Source organism: Protopterus annectens, chromosome 5.part1 (genome assembly GCF_019279795.1).
Source record: "Protopterus annectens isolate FY-2018-M chromosome 5.part1, PAN1.0, whole genome shotgun sequence".
In the NCBI taxonomy this organism is placed as follows: Eukaryota; Metazoa; Chordata; order Ceratodontiformes; family Protopteridae; genus Protopterus; species Protopterus annectens.
The window spans coordinates 711363105-711387949 of NC_056736.1; the positions used below are offsets into that span (position 1 = coordinate 711363105).

Consider the following 24845-nt stretch of genomic DNA (forward strand, 5'->3'; position numbering starts at 1 on the left):
GGTGAAAGTATGTACAGAACTCCAGGTAGCAGCTTCTAGAATATCCCTGGTAGGAACACCTCTGAGAAATGCTGTAGAAGTAGATGCAGCCCTGGTGGTGTGAGATTGGATCCCCTGGGGAATAGGTTTTCCAAGGTGCTTATAGCAGAAACAAATGCAATGGCTTATCCATTCAGAAATGGTTTGTTTTGAAATAGCCTTCCCCTCTGCCCCAGCAGTAAATGCTACTAGCAATTTTTCAGATGCTTTGAAATTTAGTTCTGTCCAAGTAGAATCCAAGTTGTCTGTGCACGTCCAAGGAATGCAGATTCTGTTCCCCTTTGTTCTGTGGATTGGGAAAGAAGGTTGGCAAATGAATGGACTGATTAAGAGCCACAGTGGAAACCACCTTGAGCATGAAGGATGGATTGGTCCTCAGATACCCTGTCCACATGAAAGGCTCCACTGCCATAATTCAGATATCCTTCTAGCTGAAGTGACTGCTAAAAGGAAGGCTGTTTTCCAAGAAAGAAATTAAGTCTGCAGTAGCAGCTGGCTCGAAAGGAGGTAGAGTGAGTTTCGCCAAAACAAAGAAAAGGTCCCAGGCATGGGTAGGAGCTCTCCTGGGTGGTCTCAAGTTCTTTGCCCCTCAGATACTGCTTGAGCAGGGGGATGAGAAAAGAGGGGTGGCTCTGTGTTATAGTGAGCTGAAATAGGTGAACTGTGGATTTTAGAGGAAAAATACAGGCCCTTGTGAAGCATCTCAGTTAAGTATTGCAAAATCTGAGGTAAATTGTGCCACTGCTGTGCTCATCCCTAAAGATTGGTTCCAGGCACAGAATCTTTCATTTGTCAGCATATTTTCTAGTACTAGGTCTTCTCTCCTCCAAGATGACATCCATCACAGGTTTGCATGTCAAGGATGAATTTAAGTGATTAGCCAAGCTGCAAGGTTCAATGTTGGAAGCTGATGGTGCAGAATTTGGTTGTCCTGCTGAGACAGCAAAGAAGGTGTCTGAGGCAGGTGCCATGGTGATATTTGTGACACTGCACAGGAGTGTTGGCATGGCCAGTCTGGAGCAATCAAAATCATTCTTGGTTTGTCCTGTTTGACTTAACAGAACTTTGCAGAGTAGAGGCAGAGGGGGAAGGCGTAGACTGATAGGTTTTTCCAGCTGAAGGACAGATCATCCACTTTCCAGGCTTTTTTGTGGGGAGTTCTTGTGCAAAATTTGTCCAACTGGTAGCTCGGGGGGGGGGGCAAATAGATATATGTCTGGGCTCCCCCATTTGCTTGTCACCATGTTAAAAATCTGTGGTTTCAGTTTCCACTCATGTGGGTCCATGAGATTTCTGCTTAGTCCGTCTGCCAGTGTATTCAATTTTCCTGGCAGGAATTGAGCTTGTAGGTGCACTTGGTAGCTCAAAGCCATGTTCCACAATGCCATGGCTAGTCCGCAGAGGGGGTAGGAATGTGTACCCCCCCTGCTTGTTTATGTACCACTTAACTGTAGTGTTGTCCGTCTTTACCATTAGTTGTCCTGGAAGAATGTAATCCTTGAAGGCTGTCAGAGCATTCTGTACAGCAAACATTTCTTTTTGATTGATATGTAGGTGCATTTGATTTGGGTTCCATTTGCCTTGAATGCACTTCCCTGCCAGATGAGACCCACATGCATAGTCTGGTGCATCTGTAGTTAGGGTATGGGCGGCAGGGGGTAATGTGAATGGCAGTCCTTTGTTTTGGTGGCAGGCCTCTGCCCACGATAGAACTCCAGGTGTAGGCAAGGTATGATAGGAACCTTTGTTTCCAGGCTATGACAAAGTTGACTCCATAGACTAAGTACCACCTGTAGTTTCCTCATTTGCAGTCTTGCATATGGAATTAGAAGAATGCAGGAGGCCAAGAACCTCAAGGCTTGCAGTATTTGTTGTGCAGATAGCAGTTTTATTGTGGCCACTTGTTTGAAGTTACCAAATGAATTTGCTTCTCTGGCATCTGGGCAGTTGTATTCAAGCTTGCACCCAATAATGTAATCTGTCGACAGGGTACCCAGTTGTGATTTCTTTTCATTTACTGTGTACCCCAGACAAATTAGAACCTTTTTTTTTTTTTTTCAAACGCCAGATGATTTAGAAGAATGCCCTGGTTTTCTGCCTGAATTAGACAATCGTCCAGGTATGGATATATTTGAATAATTCTTTGCCTGCAAAATGCAATTACTGGAGCAAGGCACTTTGTGAATACCCAGGGTGCAGTTGATATGCCAAAGGGCAGTGCAGAGAACTGATAATGCAAGTAGCCTGCCTTGAAGCATAGGTATCTTCTGCAAGATTCCCTGATTGGGATGTGCAGGTATGCTTCTTTTAAATCTAGTGTTGCCAACCAGGCATTTTTACCTAGCATAGGAAATAACTGGTGAAGAGTCAGCATCTTGAATTTTGGAATGTTCATAAAGGAGTTTAGAATAGACCAGTCCAGAATTGGACGTCATGATTTGTCTTTTCTGGGTACCAGGAAAAGTCTGAAATAGAAACCTTGTCCCTTTTCCTGTTCTGGTACCGGTTGGATAGACCCCATGTTTAAGAGGGAAAGTATTTGTTTTTGAGCCTCTGCCCACTGATTTGGGGGCAGGTCTGGACAGCAGTTTGGTGTTGGCAACGTGTGGAAATGAAATATGTATCCCTGGGACACCATTTAAAACCCATTTGTCCTGGGTTATGAGTTCCCAGTTTTTTGCATGAACAGCAATCTTTCCCCCGAAAGGGGAGGCTAAAAGGTAAGTGCTTGGTAATTTTAAAGGAAAATCATTGAGACCGTTTACCATAGGGGGGTGTCTTATTTCCAGATTTGGAAGTGGAGGCCCCCCCATTGCTTAGCTCGGAGAGTCCCCTGGGACTGAAACCTGGTGCTTTTGGTGTGTCTGGGTTTGGCTTCAGAGGATCTGGAAGGAGCTGGAAAAGACCAGTTCTTAGCAGACCAGTGCCTACTAAATCTTGGAGGTTGCACTTTAAGAAATATTTTACAGTTTGCATGGATTTAGCTTTATCTTCCATCTTTTTTAAAACTTCTTCAGCCTGATTGCCAAACAGGCGGTCCTGATTTAAAGGAGCATCCAACAATTTCGCTTCAACATGATCAGGCAGAGATTGCTCCTTAAGCCAAGCATGTCTAAGCACAAACCCAGTAACAGCAGCCCTGCAAGAGGCCTCTAAAGAATCAAAACCACATTGCAAAGTAGGTTTTCCAACTTGTTCAGTAGAAAGCAATAAATCCTGTAAATCTTTATTTTCCACACAGTCAGAAATAAACAATTTTCTGTTTAAGCAGTCCAATAACATGCTGTTGATATTTTAACTTATGAAATTGTCAGTTTAAAGCCCCGATTGCCAAGGTTGCAGAAGTATAAACCTTTTTATCCCATCTATCCAGCTCCCTGGAGTCTATCAGAAGGGGTAGGATGTTTAGCAGTAGAAGCCTTAATGCCTTGAGAAATGGTTTCAGGATCTGCAACAGGATTTCTAAAAAGGAACTTGTGGGACTCAGGAACCCTGTAGTATGCGTCAGGTTTACTAGGAGCTGGAGGCAGGGAATCAGGGGCCATACTGGATTCCGAAAACACAACAATGTCTAATACAGGAGGTATAGCCAAAGGCCTATGCTGAGGTAGAAGAAGAAAATCCCTAAGCCTCTTTTTTGAATCAGAAAATTCCTGACTTTCTCAGTGGAAATGCTCCCTTAAAGTATGTAAAGTTTCCCCAAAAGAAAAGTCCACAGGGGGGAAAGCAGAAGGAATGGAATCCTCTGCATCAGAATCCTCATAAGTAGGTATGGACAAATCCAGATTAGAAGAAAGAGTCCTGATCAGAAGATTCATAGTCAAGCTCAGCCCTAGGCCTCTTAGAAGGGGGGAGGGGGTTGACTACCCCTGATTAGAGTAATTAGATCTTCAGCCATTTTGATAATTTGTTTTTTTAGGCATAGGGGCCTGAACATGTGACCTGGGCATCAGTTTTTTTAGACACAGATCAAGATTTAGGCCTTAGTATTGAAGGTGGAGTCAGTTTAATATGCAAGTCTGTAGGCCTGAATACACCCTCAAAAGACGGAGCCTGCACAGCTGCTCCAGACCCATCCAAGGTAGAGACATCCGCGGGTTCCATAGGTGAAGTATCTCGCAGCATACCGGACTCCGAATGGGTCTCAGTAGAGGACAGAGAGTCAGAACTAGTGGGCATCAGGGGCTGCGGAAGCACCTCACCGAGTACCGAACTGTCAACTGGCTTAGGAAGCATCGGCGGCAGTTTTGGAGCTAGACTGCCTGTCTTTATCTTTGCGTTTTTTCAAAATCCCGGTAGTCGGATGGGTAACAGACGTAGTTTTTGGATAATTAAATGAGACAGAAATATTTAGATGCAAAAATGTACAGACGGATAGTGCGCTGATTAAATAAAGCACAAAAGAGACAGCAAGGTACGTCATGGTCAGGGCCTAGGCAAGGAATACAGTACAAATGAAAATCTTTGAGGTATTTGCTTTCCACAAGTAATGCAATTGTTAACTTTCTGACATTGGTAAGCAGCAAGAAAATGTTTCCCCAATGGGGTACTTAGCTTTAAGTTGAAGACTTCGGTTCTGAAACTAAAACGAAAATTTCAGGAGTAGGCCTACCGGCACTTGTGAACTGCTTCTGCTTCGGGCACCGCACAGCAAGAAAGACTGATGTAATGGAGTCTGCTGCATGTTTTATACTCCTGACTACCTGACGTCATGGAAGGGGACAGCGACCGACGCAGGACCAAGACTTTGTTAATCAGGCCGACTGAGGGCAACCTGTCAGCAGATTACCCAAATGTAATGACTGCAACAGTGAAACACAAAGAACATGTGACTGTGGAGAGAATGCTGTACATTTAATACACAATCTATGAAACATCCATGTATGCAAACACATTATTAAAATAGCACTGTTTTACTTGACTGCATCTTTTGCCTTTTAAGAAACTTATAGAAAATTACAATACATAACTCTTCGTTCAGTACACAATAGCTGCTGGAACAGCAGTATCACATCTGTAAGCTTCCCAGAAACAGATCTTGTAAGGAGGAAAGTGTTCATTGTCTGAGTGCTGTGCTAAATAGTCTGGACCTGGAATTACCTAAAAATGTAAACCAAGCAGATCTGTCAACAATACTAATCTGGCCAGCAACTGCACACACTATATGCATAGGCACAAGACATTAAGCCTTTTAAGATACATATTTGCCTCAGTAAGCAGCAGGCTGTTGTCTTTCAAAATGATTATACCAAACAGTAATATTTTGTAGTTAAAATGATAATTTATTCACATCAAGCATGCTATTTCTCTGATATTTTGCACACAAGTGCAACCATAGCTCCAAAGAAAAATAATGGTTACCTTCACAAAAAATAAAAGCAGAGGTAGACACTATGCATATAGAACGTTGCATAAAAAGGGAAGATATAATCAAAGCTCTGCTGTGACTGCCACCTATCCATCAGTGTCTGGCAGTATATGTGCAGAAAATTACAATCACAACTGTCACTCAAGATACTTATAGGTTCATAGGTTGGTACTAGGCTATCGGCCCTAAGGCCTATGCAAGCCTAGCCATAAAAATTCCCTGGAAATTTTTTCCTCACAATACTGGAGTACAAGTAGTTCAGAAGTGGAGTCAGAAAAAAGTCTGAACAAGTTGGTAAAAAAGTCAGTAGTCAGCTCCTGAAGTATCAGATGTTAACTACTTATGTGGATGTTGAAAACCGGTTAGCAGTTTGCTGGATTTACTTTGAAGGGAGAAATATAAATATTAAGTGCCACAGGCTACATGACTAGGAAGGAAACTTCTTCTCATAGTTATACCAGACGAAGGGGTGATACTGATACATGATGTAAAGAAGTCTTCATCTCACTTCTAATGAGAGAAACTCGAGTGAAAGAGTTCATATGGTGTTATAAGAATATCTAAAGTGGAAAACTAACTGTACTGAGATAGCTGGAGTGGCTTTTCTAGTCTGGCACTACCTGTAGAGAGTAGCCTGTACTGACAGAGGACTACAAGTACAACAAAACTTGATGCACTGGCTTTGTTCAGGAAGAGACACTGTCCAATTCAAAAGGTAGGGCTTCTTGGTATTTTGGAGCTGATCATGCTTTGTTATGGTCTTCGAATAAGCAAGCCAAATTCTTAACTGAACTGCAAAATAAACCCATATTTTTGCTAAAATGGACTGAAATGCGCACTCCTAAAGCTTATTAGCAGAGATGTTTCATGTTAACCATTTAACAGATTGCACCATGCACACCTCTCTTCAGAGATGACAAGATCAATGGTCTTTTTAAACAACTTGCTCAAAACTGCAGAGTATTCAAGTGGAGGCTGTCAGTCAAACCCAGGACTGCGGAACAAAGCTTTCAGCTGCTCAACCATAATCTTACTTCAGCACCTGATCACTGAAACGTTGCATTGTTTGCTTAAATGCATTCATGTACATGTGTACATAAATGTGCTGCTAGTTTTGCCTCCATTTACATGCACCACTGCCATACAGTGGGGTGCACTTAGAAAATAGCAGCTATGGTTAAGTGGTTCAAAGACTGGGTTTAAAACATGAAATATTTAGGATTACTGTGAAAACCACAAAAGTATCTTTATTAAGCAGTAAATTAGAGCATAAATTAAGGGTTGTGCTGGTCATACAAACTCTATTCAGTTACTAAAAACATGCTCTGTATTCTTTGTGTCCACCCAAGCTACTGCAGTAGTGGATTTCTGGGAGGCTGGATTCATCAAAAAGACTGTAGTAGATTTTAAATCAGTGTCAACAAGTTGAATGAAACACGCCACCAACTTTAACACCTTGGCTGGCAAGTGAGTTGTACTCTTTCACAGCGTTTTCAGTCTGTAATACCATCACACTAATTCCCTTCTTCTTGATGTAGTCCAGAGTAGATGATGGTACCTAGTAAAATAGAAACAGAACTTATTCAATAGTTCTTTAATACGGGCAAATGTTTTTTTTTTAATTTTGTAAAATAAACAATTACAAAAGGGACTGTGAAACTCATTCATCAAATGCTGCTACTCACTATGTAAATACATGTTCTGCTTTTTTGTTAAAGCAAAAACACCTTTATTAAATCACGTATGACATAGGCAATCTTAAAATGAAAGACAAACCTCATTAACACAATTTTAGTTGCAAACCTGCATCACAGAACCACGGTGAGACAACTGTAGTTGCAAACATTGTAAAGCACTTATAACCAGTCATTGTCAATTAAGTATTGGATATCTCATTCAAATCCTGCCTTCTTTTATACCTTGTTCCTCCTCTGCATATAATGTTAACCACAATTCCCATTTTTTCCTATGTAGTTTGCTACCTCCCTATTCTAAAGATCCCAATTTTCCAGTTGCTTTATCTCTGTTACTATATTTACCACTTCTGGTAAAGTTGGTTTAGACTAGGATTTCCATTTTCTAGAAACTGCTTTTTTTGGCAGCCGCCATAATTAGACTTTGCAAGGACTTACTTTATCTAGGCAATTCAGATTCTGTGCCATAGCTCAAAAAGATAATCTCCTTAGTTACACCAGTTTACTCACCATCTCTTGACACAGCAGTCTGCAGGGGATCTTTAAAGTCTGCCAACTTATTACACTCAGAAAATATGTTCCTAGTTGTCTCTCTTCCCCATCACACCTCCATTTGCTGCCTACCTGAGGAAAAATTCTTTGGCGTCTACTTGGGATATAAAAATACCTAAGTAAACACCTCCAAGCAAAGATCCTAAATTTTCTAGACTTTGTTGCATATTTGGGAGATGTACATATATCCTCCACTGTCTCTTTGTGAATTGCTTATCCAATCTCTATTCCTAATCCATTCTAAGCTCCTCCGATTGATTCTTTATCATGCAATATTTTATATCCTCTGCTAATTATTCCTTTAATGGCAGCTTCTGTTCTAGATTCTATTAAGAACTCTACCAGTGCTGGTCTTTCGTTTAGGACCCCCACATTTCTTTCTCTGCCTTCCCTGGTGTCAGATTATAGGCAATCTCTAAATATGCCTGACACTTGTATAAAATGAAAAGGAATAATCATAACTGCTTGTATCTTACTATCCACATCCATGTAACAAAGCTTCCAGTTTCTCAGTTTTGTATTATTTTCTGTTTAGTCTCCACCCACATATCCTTAGCTGCCACAGAGTCATTTTTAACCCATACTCCTAAATACTTCATTTTATCATGTCCCCATAAATATGGATATTGCTGGACCAATTTGTGTCTCGGTACAAAATTTTCTGCTATTGCCTTTGTTTTAGCTTCATTAATTTTGCACCCAGAGAAGATTGGTGGTGCTGCGGTAGCGTTGTCGCCTCACAGTAAGACGCTGTCCAGTTAGATTCTCAGCTAGAGAATCTTCTGCGTGGAGACATGCGTGAATGGGCGTACCTTCGTTGAAGGTTGTGCATCAGGGCTGGCAACTCTGCATGTAAAAATCTATCTGCCAATCATTAGCAGACCGGTGTTCTGCTGTGGCGACCCCTAACCGGGAAAAGCCGAAAGACACAACAAAGATTTGAAACCGTCTTAAAATGTTTCACAACACTATTGTCCCTTTCTGGTTTTGTCAGGTATAAAATGTTGTCTTTTGGCTTTTCCCGGTTAAGGGTCGCCACAGCAGAACTCTGGTCCACTAATGATTGGCAGCAGATTTTCACGAACGCCAAGGTGCCAGCTCGACGTTCAACCTTCATCTAAGGCACGCCCATTTACGCATGTCTTTTGAATGCCCACCCAACCGTGGGGAGGACATGCAGACTCCACACAGAAGGCACTCCAGCCGAGAATCGAATGGGAGAACCTCTTGCTGTGAGGCAACAACGCTACCGCTGCACCACAGCGGATTCTTTTATCTGTAAATAAAGTCAGCTTTTCCTGACTACCATACCAATTAGATCCTTGAATTTCTCGGAGTCCCTTATTTTCTTTGCCAACTGTTTTAAATATAATACAAACAAAGGAGGACGGCACCCCTGCCTGGTCCCTCTACTCAAGCAGAAATTATAAGACGACCCCCCATCCACTTTAATTTTCACCTCTGATACCTCATATATACTCCTAATCAACCTTGTAATTTTATCAGGGAAAGCACCTACTGCCATTGCCCTGCTCGTAAAGTCCCAACTTACTCTGTCAAATGCTTTCTCTGCATCAAGATCCACAAACACTAGCGGTATTTTCTTACATTCTGCTTCCTTCTGGATCATCAGTGTTCTGTTAAGGTCATCAAATGTTTGCCTCCCCTCCACAAAACCACACTGATCCATAATCAATTTTGGCATCACTTTTGCCACTAACGATTACAGACAAACTTTATAATCATAGTTTTAATATTGAAATGGGCCTGTGTGATGCTGGATTTGATGGATCTTTACCCTCTTTAGATATTATAACTATCATTTTCTTTCAGGATGTTGGTACTTCTCTTAAAATACTGTTAGACAAAACCTTCCAGATCTTTTAGTTTTTTTCCCTCCTAGCTTACAAACTTCCACTGGAATACCATCTATTCCTGGGGACATTTTTGTAGATTGGTTGTAAATCACCATTTTATCTTATCCTTGTTATACACTCCCTAAGTTTGGTGACAGCCCTTTATACATAAGAGTTATTGTGTTAAAAGTTTTTGTGCTCTAGAGTTATCGTCAACAGTTGCTAGACAGCAATCTTTCTAAACTCACGCACATTATCGAGGTAATCCCTTATTTTCTGTTTAGCATTCTGCATCTGCTCCACCTCTTGTTCTGTGGGATTCCCCCTATTTTGCAATACTTTAACATTTGTCCTTCCCTCTAAATAATTCTTGTTACTTCACCATTTCCTTTCCTTTAGAAAGATTGCTGTCGAGCAAGTTGACGATAACTCTAGAGCACAAAAACTTTTTAACACAACTCAAAGTATAAAGGGCTGTCACCAAACTTAGGGAGTGTATAACAAGGATAAGAGATCCCGTAGAAGTACTAGAAATATTTAGGAAATTTTATGAAAGTCTGTATAAAGCAGAGAAATGTGGAAATCAAGAAAAGGTACAAATGGAAATGTTTATGGAAGACTTAAATATATGCCAATGTCAGAGGTAGATGAGGCTCAATTACTAACAGTTAGGATAGGAGGAGATGAGATAAAATGGTGATTTACAACCAATCTACAAGAATGTCCCCAGGAATAGATGGTATTCCAGTGGAAGTTTGTAAGCTAGAAGGGAAAAAAACTGAAAGATCTGGAAGGTTTTGTTTAACAGTATTTTAAGAGAAGTACCAACATCCTGGAAGAAAATGATAGTTATAATATCTAAAGAGGGTAAAGATCCATCAAATCCAGCATCACACAGGCCCATTTTAATATTAAAACCATGATTATAAAAGTTTGTCTGTAATCGTTAGTGGCAAAAGTGATGCCAAAATTGATTATGGATCAGTGTGGTTTTGTGGAGGGGAGGCAAACATTTGATGACATTAACAGAACACTGATGATCCAGAAGGAAGCAGAATGTAAGAAAATACCGCTAGTGTTTGTGGATCTTGATGCAGAGAAAGCATTTGACCGAGTAAGTTGGGACTTTACGAGCAGGGCAATGGCAGTAGGTGCTTTCCCTGATAAAATTACAAGGTTGATTAGGCGTATATATGAGGTATCAGAGGTGAAAATTAAAGTGGGTGGGGGTCTTCTTATAATTTCTGCTTGAGTAGAGGGACCAGGCAGGGGTGTCGTCCTCCTTTGTTTGCATTAGATTTAAAACAGTTGGCAAAGAAAATAAGGGACTCCGAGAAATTCAAGGATCTAATTGGTATGGTAGTCAGGAAAAGCTGGCTTTATTTACAGATAAAAGAATCCACGGTGGTGCATCGGTAGCGTTGTTGCCTCACAGCAAGAGGTTCTCCCATTCGATTCTCGGCTGGAGTGCGGGGAGTGCCTTCTGTGTGGAGTCTGCATGTCCTCCCCACAGTTGGGTGGGCGTTCGAAAGACATGCGTAAATGGGCGTGCCTTAGTTGAATGTTGAACAAGGGTCATACACTGACACACACTGATGTATTATAACAGCAGGAAAGGCGCTATTAGAAGTTGTATAAAACGTGTATTAATCAGTACTTTTCTATCAAAACATTCCTAAACTATATGTGTAAAGAATGCAAAGAATGTAAAATACATGATTTGTAAAATGTACATACATGCCATTAATAAAGGATCAGGAAATGTATATTGTTATATTTCACATATCCATACAATGAATGACAGGAGCAAATGTTGTGCCTTGCATAAACATGCTGCAAAGCTGCGGACTTTATATGAAGTTTTTATTAAGCTTTTGTATTGTACTACTTTGTAAGTCGCAAACTTTCATTAGTTCTGAATTATTCAACAGTAATAATGCAAATATGAACTGCAGCTGTAACAATAATAGTCTTTCATTAGAAATGTTATGATAGACAATTAAGCAGTAAGAACATATGATAAAGCAAGCTGAAGAAAGGAATGCTGACTGTACTTGTCACTAAAAAAGGGAAGAAACCTGTTATAGTAGTAACTTTTAAAATAATCTGCTCACAAGCAATTTTAAATAGATGTATAACCTGATTCGGACACAATGTCTAAAGAGGCAGGGCTGTATCTTTCAAGATTGTATAAAAATCCTGTCCTCATCTGTAATCTTTGTCAGTCAGTCAGTAAACCAAACCAGATACAAGATGAAATAAACTGGACTGACCCTGGGATGCCTTGCTTTGCTAATCATTTATTCTTATGATTCTAACTGAATGTATTTTTTTTCCCTCATAGGTGCAGTGCTTGTAGATACGTTTACAGTTATGTTACATGTAAAAGACAGACTTGAGCTTAGAAATAGACAAGAGGTTATCAAGAAACACAATCATCCTTTATTAGATCTAATCATTTTCATCCTAATGAAAAGTAGGCGTGCCTCCTACAAAAAAAGTTAATAAAACTTGTCTTAAGAACAAAATATAAGGCAAGGGGGGAAAAATATAATATAAATCTATGCGTTTAAAAATAGTAATGATTAAAAATTGAATTTTACATAACCAGTGTCAAATGCAACATCAGCTTAAAAACTGAATAAAAAATAGAATATTTAAGTTTGAATTTTAAAATCGTAAAATAATGATGTAAACAAATAAATCAGATCATAATTGAAACTTTTTAGACCTAATCACAAACACAAGATGGCCTTGGTTTACAGCTTTGCTGCCTTTATCTTTAAAATGCTGGAAATAGAAATATTATCCTTTATGCCGGGAGCCTTGCCTGCATCCAGTTGGAGGTGCCATAGCCTCTTAAATTCCAATCTAGTTTTCCAGGGGACACACCTTGGACTACACGATACCTACTCCAAGACAAAAAAAGGAATACCTACTAGAACAAAGTTGACTGTAAAGTGCATTAACCTCAATAGAATGGGTCATATACATGCGCTCGTAAATGCACTTCCTCAAAATTCTCTGTTTTGCCAACAAAAAACTTGTGTAGGCTGTACACTTAAACAACCTCCTGGCTATTGCAGTCGAAATGTCCAGTGGACATAATTTGGAGGCTAGGGATGTCATTAAGTTTATAAAAAGAGTCAAATATGTATTCACACGGATTACAAAAGCCACACTTGAAAGAATCTACCCTCTTGTTACTACTGGTAAAACTCACATCCACTGGGTGATTCTTTAAAATTTCTTTTAAAAATCAGACTCCTCTTCCTAACAGACTGGGGCTTCAGAAATGAGCTTTTTCAATTCTGGTGCACAAGTTAGGACACCAATATTTAACAATCCTTTCATTACCTCCAGAATTACAATTAAATGTGCAAACAAAGGCAGTACTGTAAGAATGGTCACCCTGAGAGGTAGAGGCCTGGGTATTTGCCTCAAACCCAAGGATGGGGAAAAACTTAGTATCACGATCCTTCATAACCTCAATGGCCAGTTGATTAATTTAATAGGATATCCTATTTGGTTAAATTGTTTAATAAAATTCAATTCCTGAACAAATGCTTTAAAATCAGAAGTTATTCTAGATGCCTTGCTCATCTGGCCCTTCACAATACCCTTCTTTTGATAGTAGGGATGTTCACTAAAATAATGCAGGTAGGAATTTGAAAAGGTATCCTTCCAGAATATCTTAGAATGGAACCTATCATTCTTAAAGTCTTGTAAATAGTCACATCCAAATAATTAATGGTTGCTGTGGAATAAAATGAGTGAATCTCAAATGTGGTAGTATTTTCTATACGATAGAAATTTCATCATCGGTACCTTTCCAAATTAAACAAATGTCATTCAAAAAATGTGTATAAATGCCAGGAAAATGCAAGATGGGATCTCAAAATATACTTCCTAGTAATAAAGTAGAAGGTTAGAAAACAAAGCTGCCATTTTGACCAGTTTATAATAAAATTATGCAAAACCAGTTCCATGAATTCTACTAATAAAATTAACTTCCGCATTAGTGAAATAGTCCCATTTAATAATACCTCATGAAACCAACCCAATCTGTCAGAATGAGGAATGCATGTGAATAAATCAATATAAATAGTGGCAAAAAAAATCACATCACCATGCAAATATTCTGATTTAAAATGTTCTGGAGGAATTTCCAAGTGTTTTTGGATATATATCTAATAGTCAAAACAAAGGGTTTAGCTTCTGGCCAATAAAACTGGCCAATGGTTCTGTACTTTAATCTCCACCTGCCACATGGGTTGAAGAGGACAGTCCTCAATACTCTTGTACACTTTTGGTATACCAAATATTGAGGGAATGTGGGGGTTTATCTACAAAAAAAACGAGAGCAGTTTATCAATCCCTCCTTGGAAATGGTCATTGAATTAAAAAAAAAAAAAAATCAGTCTTAGAATAAGCAATGTTTCTCATTTCGATACAATGTTACTTTTCATCACTCAAAATTTTAAACATATGGGCTTCATAGTCCATAACCTCCATAATGACCACCCCCTAGGTCAGGTTTCATAACTAGGTAGTCACAGCATGATAAAAACTGCAAACATTGCTCATCTGTTGTCAGATTTTGCCCTCTTCATTTGGATTGCTCCTTAACATTCTTAAAATCAGTCTATACCAATTCTGCAAAAATCTTTAAAACCGGATGGAGGGGTGGGTTAACACTTTTCTTAAGGCAATCTTAGGAACCCTTTGAATTGGAGTTTTGAAAAAGATACCCCAAATTAATCTTCCTTAAAAAAATAAATAAATAAATCCACCAGAATGTCTGCTAAATGATTTGCTTGGCACAAACTGAATGAATAGGTCAAATGTATCAGTAAGATTATTAAAATTAAAAAAACATTAAAATTATGATATATCATCTTTCCACCATGAGAAATTTGAAACTTGTCCAAGTCTGGGGGCATGGCAGTAAGTTAATCCCTGTTGTACATTCTCACATGTCCATGACCTGTTCCTCTCCCCCTGTGACTGAAATTGCTACTGTTCATTGTTAGACTCCTGGTTCCATGCTATCCATTCGCTGCGTCTCAATGGTGGAAACCCTTGGGTTGCATCCAACTCAAATTCAGTAATAAGTCTTGCCTGTATCCCTGGGTTGCATACTATGGGAGGGATTAAAGTTCTGCTCCCTAAATGATCCTTTAGACAAAGGGTAAGCCACCCCATCCGTATAATTCAAATCCCTCTGAATCTTTGCCGTAACTTCTTACAGTCACGCTTTAAGATCAGTGTTGCAAATGTTTTAACTGGCTGGAAGTTCTGTTTAGAAGGTATTTAAGGACAAGATGGAAGTCACCGTTCTGAAGATATGTCATTTAGCAGATGAAAGTGCTTAACCATTACTTGTCATTTTCTTATTTTATTTAAGTGCATTTTCGCCAATATGCCTTGGTGCAGTTCGCCTTGTTTCTGTGGTTCTCATTCCCACCCATTATATATGACAAGGTTTTTAAAATATCTGTTCCAGATTTTGTGTTACGTGCACCAACTAATGTTTGGCAGGTTAATCTTTCATACAGTTGACTCTTATCTCCATTTGAACATATGTGAAATTTTACAAGACTGTTTTAATGAAAGCCCTAAAAAAAAAAACACACACCCATAACATAGTAAAACCAGCACAAAGAACTATGTATATCTTCAAATAATTAAGTTTTACCCTCCTGATAGGAACAATTCTGAAATCAACAGCTGCATACATAGGCATTATCCAACCAGGTTATCCATGCTCAAGTGCATGTTACAGCCTCTGCTCCTCCTTACTCTAACTGCAGTCTGTTCTAGTCTTATCTACGTCTCTCCCAGATGTGAAAAACAGCTTGCATACTTTGAGAAAACATTAACTGCCTTAAGAAAAAAAAGTGTACTGGCCATTTTTAAATAAAACTTAAATTATACATTATTCCACTAAATGTGATGCGTTAAGTTTTCAGTTACCAGTAAAACTGCCATTTCTTATTCACTTCTGGTAATTTCAATACTTTTACTGAGCAGCTTTCCCTTGTACCTTTTAATTTTACATTTCCCTCAGTAAACAAATGTTCAGACTACAGCACTTACTGCCTTCACCATTAGTCAGTTTCCATGGAAACTGAACAGAAAAAGAAGTTATGTACTCACCATAACATTCCATGAGAGTTCTTCCATCTCGCCTTCATTCATCACGGATGGGTTTGGAGCAGATCCTCTGCTCCGACACGGCCGACTAGCAAGCTCAAAGTTCTCCAGTAGCTCGAGACCCCACCCCTTAGCCCATAATGCACTGCTGGAATTACCTCAGATCTTGTTTGCTGCGCATCATATAATAGTACAATAATTATTCTGCCCAGGAATGAATAAACATGGAAAAAAACAGGATGAAGACAGCCTCTAGGTCAACTGTCAGCCAGGAGGGGGAAGGAGGGAGGGACGTGAGAAGGAAGGAGAGATGGAACAACTCACATGGAACGTTATGGTGAGTACATAACTTCTTTATGTGAAATTGTTCAATCTCGCCGTTCATTCATCACTGATGGGTAGTGTCCCTAGCACCCTGATCTTGGGGGCTCACGGAAGTACACTCTTCAGAACCGTAGAACCAAATGAAGCCCTGTCCCTGGCGGCCTTATCCACTTTGTAATAAGTTATAAAAGTGTGAGGTTTAGACCAGGTAGCTGCTGCACAGATATTATCCAAAGGTAATGTGGCTTGAAAGGCTGACTGGGTAGAAACTGCTCTGGTTGAATGAGCCTTTATCTTACTAGACAAGGGTATATTATGACAAGCATATGTATAGGTGATGCAATCAGACAGCCACTTAGACAGGGTTGTTTTAGCAACTGGTTTACCTTTCCTGCTCTCAGAAAATGACACAGAGCTGATCTGATTTCCTAATGTCTTTGGTTCTGTCCAAATAAAATCTAAGTTTTCTATGAACATTGGGTTTATGCAACATATATTCCCAATTTGTTGGTATGATTAGGGAAGAAAACGGGCAACTCAATGACTTTATTAATGTTAATCTCAGAACATACTTTGGGCAGAAAGGATGGATTAGTCCTGAGAGATACTCTCAGTATGGAAGACCATGTAAGGGGGCTTGATGGAAAGGGCTTGGAGCTCTGAAACTCTACGGCCTGAAATGATGGTTACCAAAAAGACAGTTTTCCACGACAAGAATTTTAGATCATAATATGATGCAGGCTCAAGAGAAAGAATGATACGAGATAAAATTCAAATTCCAGGGGGGAATAAGGTGTCTTAACTGGAGGCCTTATGTGAAAGGAACCTTTTAGAAAAGCCTTAGACAATTGGTGAGCCATAATATTCAAACCATCAACTCCTAGACAGAAATTAGATATAGCGGCTAATTGTACTCTTATCGTAGCTGCCGCTGCTCCTTTGTTGAAGATTTCTGTCAAGAATTGTAAGATAGAAGACAATGGCGCTTGATAAGGGTCAATGTTGTGGGAAGAAGCCCAAATGGAAAATCTCTTCTACTTACTACGATACAATTTTCTGGTGGGAAGATTTGTGGGAAGCCAACAAAATATGACTAGTGTCATGGGAAAGATTATAGAGCCTGGCTATGCGGGGAATTGGAAAAACCAAGCAGTTAGCTTCAGTGTCTGCAATGACAGGTGAAGATCCCGACGGATGTTTCAAGTCCAGAACTGGGCCCAGGATCCATGGATCTTGCAGAATAGGATGGTAAAGAAACTGGAACCAAATCTGCCGAGGGCAATGAGGAGCTATGAGGATGATTGTCCGTCCCAGCGACTTTGCTTTCTGTAAGAATTTGGATATCAGGGGAATTGGTGGAAATGCATAGAGGAGACCCAGGGGCCAATCGTGGACAAGAGCATCCCTCAGGGAGTGACGTGGCGTGGGAATCGGGGCAAAATAGCTTCTGCATTTGTTGTTGATGTGACTGGCGAAGAGGTTGCAGGAAGGCTGGCCCCATTTGTGGAAGATCCTGTCTGCGATCTCTTGTTTGAGGGACTATTCGTGGGGCAACAAGACTGCTCTGCTCAGTCTGTCCGCTATTACGTTGGATTTGCCTGGGATGTGTGTTGCCAACAGAAAGAGCTGGGATGACAGTGCCCACTGCCATACTCCGAGGGCTTCTCGGCATAGGGGATAAGACTTGGTCCCGCCTTGTTTGTTCAGATACCAGACCACTGACATGTCTGTCTGTTTTGCAATTGTCCCTAGAGGAAGAGAGTGAGTCCTGAAAGTGTTGCAACACTAGAAGTACTGCTCATCTCCAGGACATGGATATGCAGATGTGATTTTTCATCTGTCCATGTGCCTTGGGCAGTCTTTCCCTGAAAAAGCCCCCCCCCCCCCATCAGGGAAATGTCCGTGGTCACAGTGGCAACTGGAGAGGGAAGCATGAAAAGCCGTCCTATTGTGACATGAAGAGACGTTAACCACCACTGAAGATCCTTCTTGCAGGAATTTATCAGGATCATGTGACTCATTGGAAGTTCTTGGCAAGACCATTGCGTGAATAGAAGCCAATAAAGGATTCTCATGCATCCTTGCTAACAGGATTGCTAGAATAGCTGCCGCCATCAATCTTAGAACTTTCAATACCTCTGCTGCTGGTGCTCTATTCTTTGATATTAGGGACATGATGTGTTGGTGAAGAATAGAGATTCTTTCTGACGGAAGGCAGAGAGTGGTGGTTGACGTGTCTAGTTCTGTCCCTATAAAAACAATATGCTGTGATGGCAACAAGGCAGACTTTTCGAAGTTGACTGTAATGCCTAGCTGATCGCAGAGTGTCAGAGTAGCCTCTCTCGCTTGAAGAAGTTGACGCCTGGTGGTGGAGATAAGGAGCCAATCATCTAGATACAGAAACACCTGGAATCTTAGATGCCTCAGGTGAGCTGTGACTACTGCCATGCACTTGGTGAACACTCTGGGGGCTGTAGTGAGACCAAAGGGCAGAGCTCAGAATTGCTAATGATTGGCTCCCTACCAGAAACGCAGGTGATCTCTGGATGGTCTGGCCATCTTTATGTGGTAGTACGCATCCTTGAGATAGATCGAGCACATCCAATTGTCCTTCCCCAACAACAGGAGTATGGGCTGTAGCGTGACCATTCGGAACTTCTCTTCTCACAAATTGGTTGAGTCTGCAGAGATCCAAAAAGTGTCTCCAGTCCCCGGTTTTCTTTGGAACCAAAAAGAACCTTGAGTAAGTTCCGAATCATGTCTGGTCTGCTGGAACTGGCCGGATGACTCTTCCAGCAATCGGCGTACCTCTATTGCTGCTTGTCCCATGTGACTGGGTGGAATGTCTGGGATTCTTTTGATGGGAAGAGGCTGGGTGGAGAAAGGTATGAAATACCCTCTGGAAATGATACTTTGTACCAAACTGTCGTTTGTTATATTTAGCCAGGCTTTGGGGTACAAAGATAAGCAACCCCCGACTGCCTCCAGTGTAGGACAGCCGGGCCTCCCTTCAGGAGCACTGGTAGGATTGACCAGAGAAGTGATCTGTCACCCTGGTGTTGCAGACCCCCTCTACTGCGAAGGCGGCATCTTCCACTGAAACCCCCTCCTCTGCCTCTGGAGGGGGGCTTTCCACGTGTCTTGAAAGGCTCCTTGGGCTTTCTGGAACCGCATCTTTCCTCCCCTCTGACCTTTGGGTAAGGGTCGAGTGGGGGTGGAAAAATGGACTTGAACGGCAGACAGTCTTTCCTTCTTGCTCACACCTGGTCAAAGTCTCCTTCACCTTTGGCTCAAACAAAGATGAGCGGTCAAATGGTTCCGCGAAGGAACAGAGTCACATCCAGGCATGCCCACGGAGAGCGATTCCTGTATCTGCGGCTCTACTCGAACCATCAGCTGCGTATGATACGAGACGCATGGACGAATTGCCTATCGAATTGAGAGTAGAGAGCTGAGTGGCAATCTTATCGGATATACACGAAGCTACAACACCCAGAAGAGTATCCTCCAACTCCTTAAGGAGATCTCTCTGCAGTCTGGTAAAATGTGTCAAGCAGTTCAGTGATCGGAGTGAGAAAGTCGTTGAACTGAACATGCGTTTCCCATATCTATCCATGATCCTACATGTTCTGTTAGGATGGATAGATGAGGAAGTCTCAGACATTTCCTTTTTGGTGGTTGCCGCCACCACCATGGCATCAACAGGGACTCCCTTGGTCAAAAAGGACATCCACAGGGGCTGAAATAAACTTAAGGCCTCCTAGGAACTGTTTCCATAGATTCTGTAGACTTCCACGCCCTACGAGAGACCAGATCCATAAGCTCATCGCAGGGCAGAGATACCAAAGAGGTGGAAGGTTGAGACCCAAATGCCTTCAGGAGAACTGACTTGTCCTCAGTAGGGCTCTTGGACTGCAAATCACCCCTCTGCCTAAGGATTTCAAGAATCTCTGCAAAGGAGATGTCCTCAAGAGGGGGATCTGGGGGACCCTTCTATTTCATCCAGGTCGGTGTCTGATATGAAAGACTCCTGGGGGGAGTCCAAATGCCTCCTCTTGCATAATCTCTTCCTGGGAACCTCTTCAGGGGGAACTTCTGGAGAGGTCTCAGAAAAGCAGGGAGCACCCTGTGGGGCTACCTGAGGCTCGGGGTCTACGCTTGGGTAGACCAGAGGAAACGGACACAGGCACTTTAGGGGAAGAACAGGCCAGACTTTGAGATGAGGAAGTCTTGAGAGACCACACTCGCCTCATGGCATCGAATGCACCTTGGCTCCGATGAGGAGTCGATGGCTCTGATGGAGCCGCGACCTCCTCCCGCACCGAAGCCGCGACCTCAGAGCCCAAGGTAGGAGCCGAGCTCACCCGAGCAGAGGCCCAGAGAGGAAGTCGGCACTGACAAGTGGGTGCGGCCATCTTCCCTGGACCCAACTGGAGAATGTCGGCTCCTAGAGTCCCCGGTCGGCGCCAAGAATGTCCGAGCAGATGGAGCAGACACTGGAGCAGGTGTCTGCTCCAAGGGTTCCACAATCAGGTCGGCCTCCTCCAGCTCTGAAGGTCTGATATGGCTTGGAGGAGGAGTAGACAATTCAAAGGTAGTGGTCTTCGGCTCAGACGGTTGTGTCTGAGCTGACAGCAATTTAACTAGGCCTGGTGCCTTTAAGAGTTTCTGAACCAGCCGGTCCATATCCAGATTATATAGGCTGACAGAGGACCTGGAAGAGTGGACAGATGGAGCCGATTGGAGCAATATGGAAGGAGGTTTTCCGGCAACCGGTTCCAAAGCAGTGTCCTGGTTCCAAAAAGAGCAGACTGTCAGCTCCAAGGGCAGTGGAGCCGAAGTCACCACACTCTGACCCCTTTCCTTTTTTGGATCTAGAATCAGTGTAAGACTTAGAAGATTTAGATGATTTACTGGTTCCATCCTGGTCAGACAATGCCTCAGAAAAAGGGTGTTTAATCATACCCTTATCAATTTCCTCTTCCTTTCAGCAAACACTCTTGTGGAAAAGGAATGACATATGCTGCAAGACTCTTGCAGATGTACCTCACCCAAGCAGTAAACACACTGCACATGGGAATCTGTGACTGACATTTTCAGTCCGCAGTCTAGGCATTTTTTTTAAACACAGACTTTGGATGCTTGTCCTTATCTTCAGACATTACACAACCCAAGCACACAAACTATGAGCTGTTTTAAACTAACTCACAAATACACAGCCGAAAAGGGGCACTAACTAAATAATTACAAACAGTAATAAGATGCAAAACAATTGTCCCAAAAGGGATCACAGACTAATCACTAATCCGAAGGCCAAAAGGCCGAAGGCAAGATAGATAATACTGAGGAAAGGGGTATAAACACAGAAAAAACTACTATCTAGTATATCTGCTACTAAGAATAGAAAAAATATAACTTGCTGAAAGTTGAACTCCCAATAAAGTCTTGAGCCAAGCTGGAAACTAAGAGATCCGTGCCACAGCAAACTAGATCGAAGGTAATTCCAGCAGTGCATTATGGGATAAGGGGTGGGGTCTCGAGCTACTGGAGAACTTTAAGCTTGCTAGTCGGCCGTGTCGGAGCACAGGATCGGCTCCGAACCCATCAGTGATGAATGAATGGTGAGACAGAACTTCACATTGTACCACTTTACTAACACCGAACATTTGCCAAAGGAAAACCACTCGGAACACTGCGGTCTCATTTAAAAAAGCACTTGCTTAAACAAAAAAACTTGCTATTAGAGTAAGCAAATGGTATTAATACAAACATTCACCTATGGAAAAGTAAAAGAAAACATTTCAATTCTACATATATTATATTCAATACATTTTTACACTCCCATCCCCCACCCCAATAGCTTATGATTACAGCCCATCAACTCTAACATGCATTTGTTCTTCTCTTACTTCACCACACATGGAAATGCTTTAATAGACAACATGCAATTTATACCATGAAAGGCTTTATACGAATCTTCTTTTGGCTGCTCCAGTCAGGGGTCTCCACAGCAGATCAACTGTTTTCCATTTCTGCCTGTCCTCTGCATCTTGCTCTGCCACACCAACACCTGCATGTCCTCTCTCACCACATCCATAAACCTTATCTTAGGCCTTCCTCTTTTCCTGTTACATGGCAGCTTCATCCTTAGCATCTTTTTCCCAATATACTCCGCATCCCTCCTCAGCACATGTCCAAACCAACGTAATCTTGCCTCTCTGGCTTTGTCTCCAAACCTTCCAACCTGGGCTGACCCTCTAATATACTTATTCCTAATCATGTCCATCCTCATTGCACCCAGTGCAAATCTTAACATCTTCAACTCTGCCACGTCAAGCTCCGACTCCTGCCTTTTTGTCAATGCCACTGTCGCCAACCCATACAACATAGCTGGTCTCACTACCCTCTTGTAGACCTTCCCTTTCACTCTTACTGGTACTAGTCTGTCAGAAATCACTCCTGACACTCTTCTCCACCCACTCCATCCTGCCTGTACTCTCCTTCACCTCTCTTTCACACTCACCATTACTCAACTGTTGAAAGGCTTTATACAAATCCGGTTAACAAAAACACAATTACTTTCTTTTCCCCCCTTAGTATCCTTCCAAACATTAATGACATGCAGTGGGGCACATGTATGATCGTTCCACCACCTAGCAAAATCAACAAAAATCCAATCTTTCTAACCCTCTATTTTTGTAAAGCCATACTTCACAAGTAGGACTAGTGCTTTACGGTCTTACAGTTATTCATTAATTTCAGTCTTGTTGGTCTTTATTCCTGTTCCATCTCCATCTCTCACCCCCCCCCCAGACACTGGTTCAAATCCAAGTACTCTCAATTCTTCTAGACAATTATTGTGCTCTCTCTCTCTCTCTCTCTCTCTCTAGCATTTTCCTTTGGAATATCAAAAAGGCTTCCCTGGCAAGGTCTATCAGTTATATTGTCATAAGAATGAGAAGTGGAGTCCCTTTTGGTTTGATGGACAAACTTTTGTAATTCCTCCTTGGCCTGCTCTGAATGAAAAAATATTCTGCAGACAGCTGGATACAGCTGCTTGAATCTTACACCAGTTTCTCTATATTTCTTTACTGTTGGGATAAATTTAATTTACTGTACACCAGGCAGAAGAGAAGCGGTAGTTTTCCACAAACACTGACTCCAGTCAGCAATATTTTGTCCTGCTGTCACAGTTTTGTCAGTACTAACTCCTTGTATGAATGTATCTTTACCAAGACAGCTTTTGGCCGCTTTCTTATAGCCACATTTGTAGCACACATACAATGTGCCCCTTCAATTAACAAATCCTGCTGTAGAATACCAGTTCAAGTAAAGTACAGTTGTGTACACTTACCATAAATGTAGATGTTGGAGTGTATTCATTGTTGCAGTCATTACATTTGGGTAATCTGCTGGCAGGTTGCCCTCAGTCGGCCTGATTAACAGCGTCTTGGGTCCTGCATCGGTTGCTGTCCCTTCTTCCATGACGTCAGGGGTATAAAACATGCAGCAGATGCCATTACATCAGTTTTTCTTGCCCCAGATGTCAGGTGCCCCCCAAATGGGGAGCAAAACATAATTTAAAACAAAAAAATATATACCTCCAAACAAAAGCAAATACACCAAAAAGGCTTTTAAACATAGTAAAAGAAAGAATAAGAGGTATAGTAAAGGGAAAAACAGGGGGCTGGTAACCAGGACTACAACAGTGAATACACTCGAACATCTACATTTATGGTAAGTGTACACAACTGTACTATGTTCTTCGTGTTTCACTGTTGCAGTCATTTACATTTGGGTAAATTCCCAAAGCTATGGTTGGAAGAATGGATTTATACAGCATTAGGAGCAGCTATACGGCCCTGCAGGACAACAGTGGCAAAGCTAGCTCTGGATTTAGAGAATAGGTAAATGGTAATGTTTTGTGAACGTATGAACTGAGCTTCAGGTAGCAGCTTCTAGAAAGTCTCTGGTAGGAACCCTTCTGAGAAAGGCTGCAGAAGTAGATGCAGCACTGGTGGAATGAGATCTGTTCCCCTTGGGGATGGTGCATATAGCAGAAATTAATACAATGGCTTATCCATTTGGAAATAGTCTGCTTTGAAATAGCCTTTCCCTCTGCCCCTGCAGCAAATACCACCAATAGTTCAGATTTTTAGAGATTTTGTCCTGTTTAAGTAAAATCTAAAGTTGTCCGTGTACATCCAATGAATGCAGAATCCGCTGACCCTTGTTCTGTGGATTGGGAAAGAAAGTTTGCAAATGAATGGTCTGATTAAGAGCCACACTGGATACCACCTTAGGAATGAAAGATGGATTGGTCCTGAGAGAGACACCCTGTCCGCATGAAAAATAATGAAAGGCTCCATTGCCATAAGAGCCTGTAATTCAGAAATCCTTCTAGCTGAAGTGACTGCTAAAAGGAAAGCTGCTTTCCAGGAGAGAAATTTTAAGTCTGCAGTAGCAGCTGGCTCAAAAGGAGGGAGAGTGAGTTTTTCCAAAACAAAATTGAGGTTCCATGCAGGGATTGGCGCTCTCCTGGGAGGTCTTAAGTTTTTGGCCCCTCTGAAATACTGCTTTAGCAAAGGATGAGAGAAGAGGGGAGGTTCTGTGTTATAATGAGCTGAAATGGCAGAGGCATGGATTTTTAAGGAAGAGAAAGATAGGCCCATGTGAAGCATCTGTTAAGTATTGCAGAATCTGAGGAATATTGGGCATTGCTGTGCTTATTTCCTGCGATTGGTTCCAGGCACAGAATCTTTTCCATTTGTCGGCATAAGATTTTCTAGTACTAGGCCTTCTAGCTTCCAAAATGACATCCATCACAGGTTTGCTGAGGGATGCCAAGGGTGAAAT

General features: G+C 41.6%; 1 protein-coding gene across 1 annotated transcript in view; it reads right to left on the reverse strand.

The window, feature by feature from the left end:
* Positions 1-5300: 5300 nt before the first annotated feature.
* Positions 5301-24845, reverse strand: part of AAMDC (adipogenesis associated Mth938 domain containing) — a 135111-nt gene continuing 115566 nt past the window's right edge. Inside the window, exon 4 of the mRNA XM_044073341.1 lies at positions 5301-6965. Coding sequence (XP_043929276.1) covers positions 6825-6965 — 141 coding nt within the window. The 3' untranslated portion in view covers positions 5301-6824. The remainder of the gene's footprint in view (positions 6966-24845) is intronic.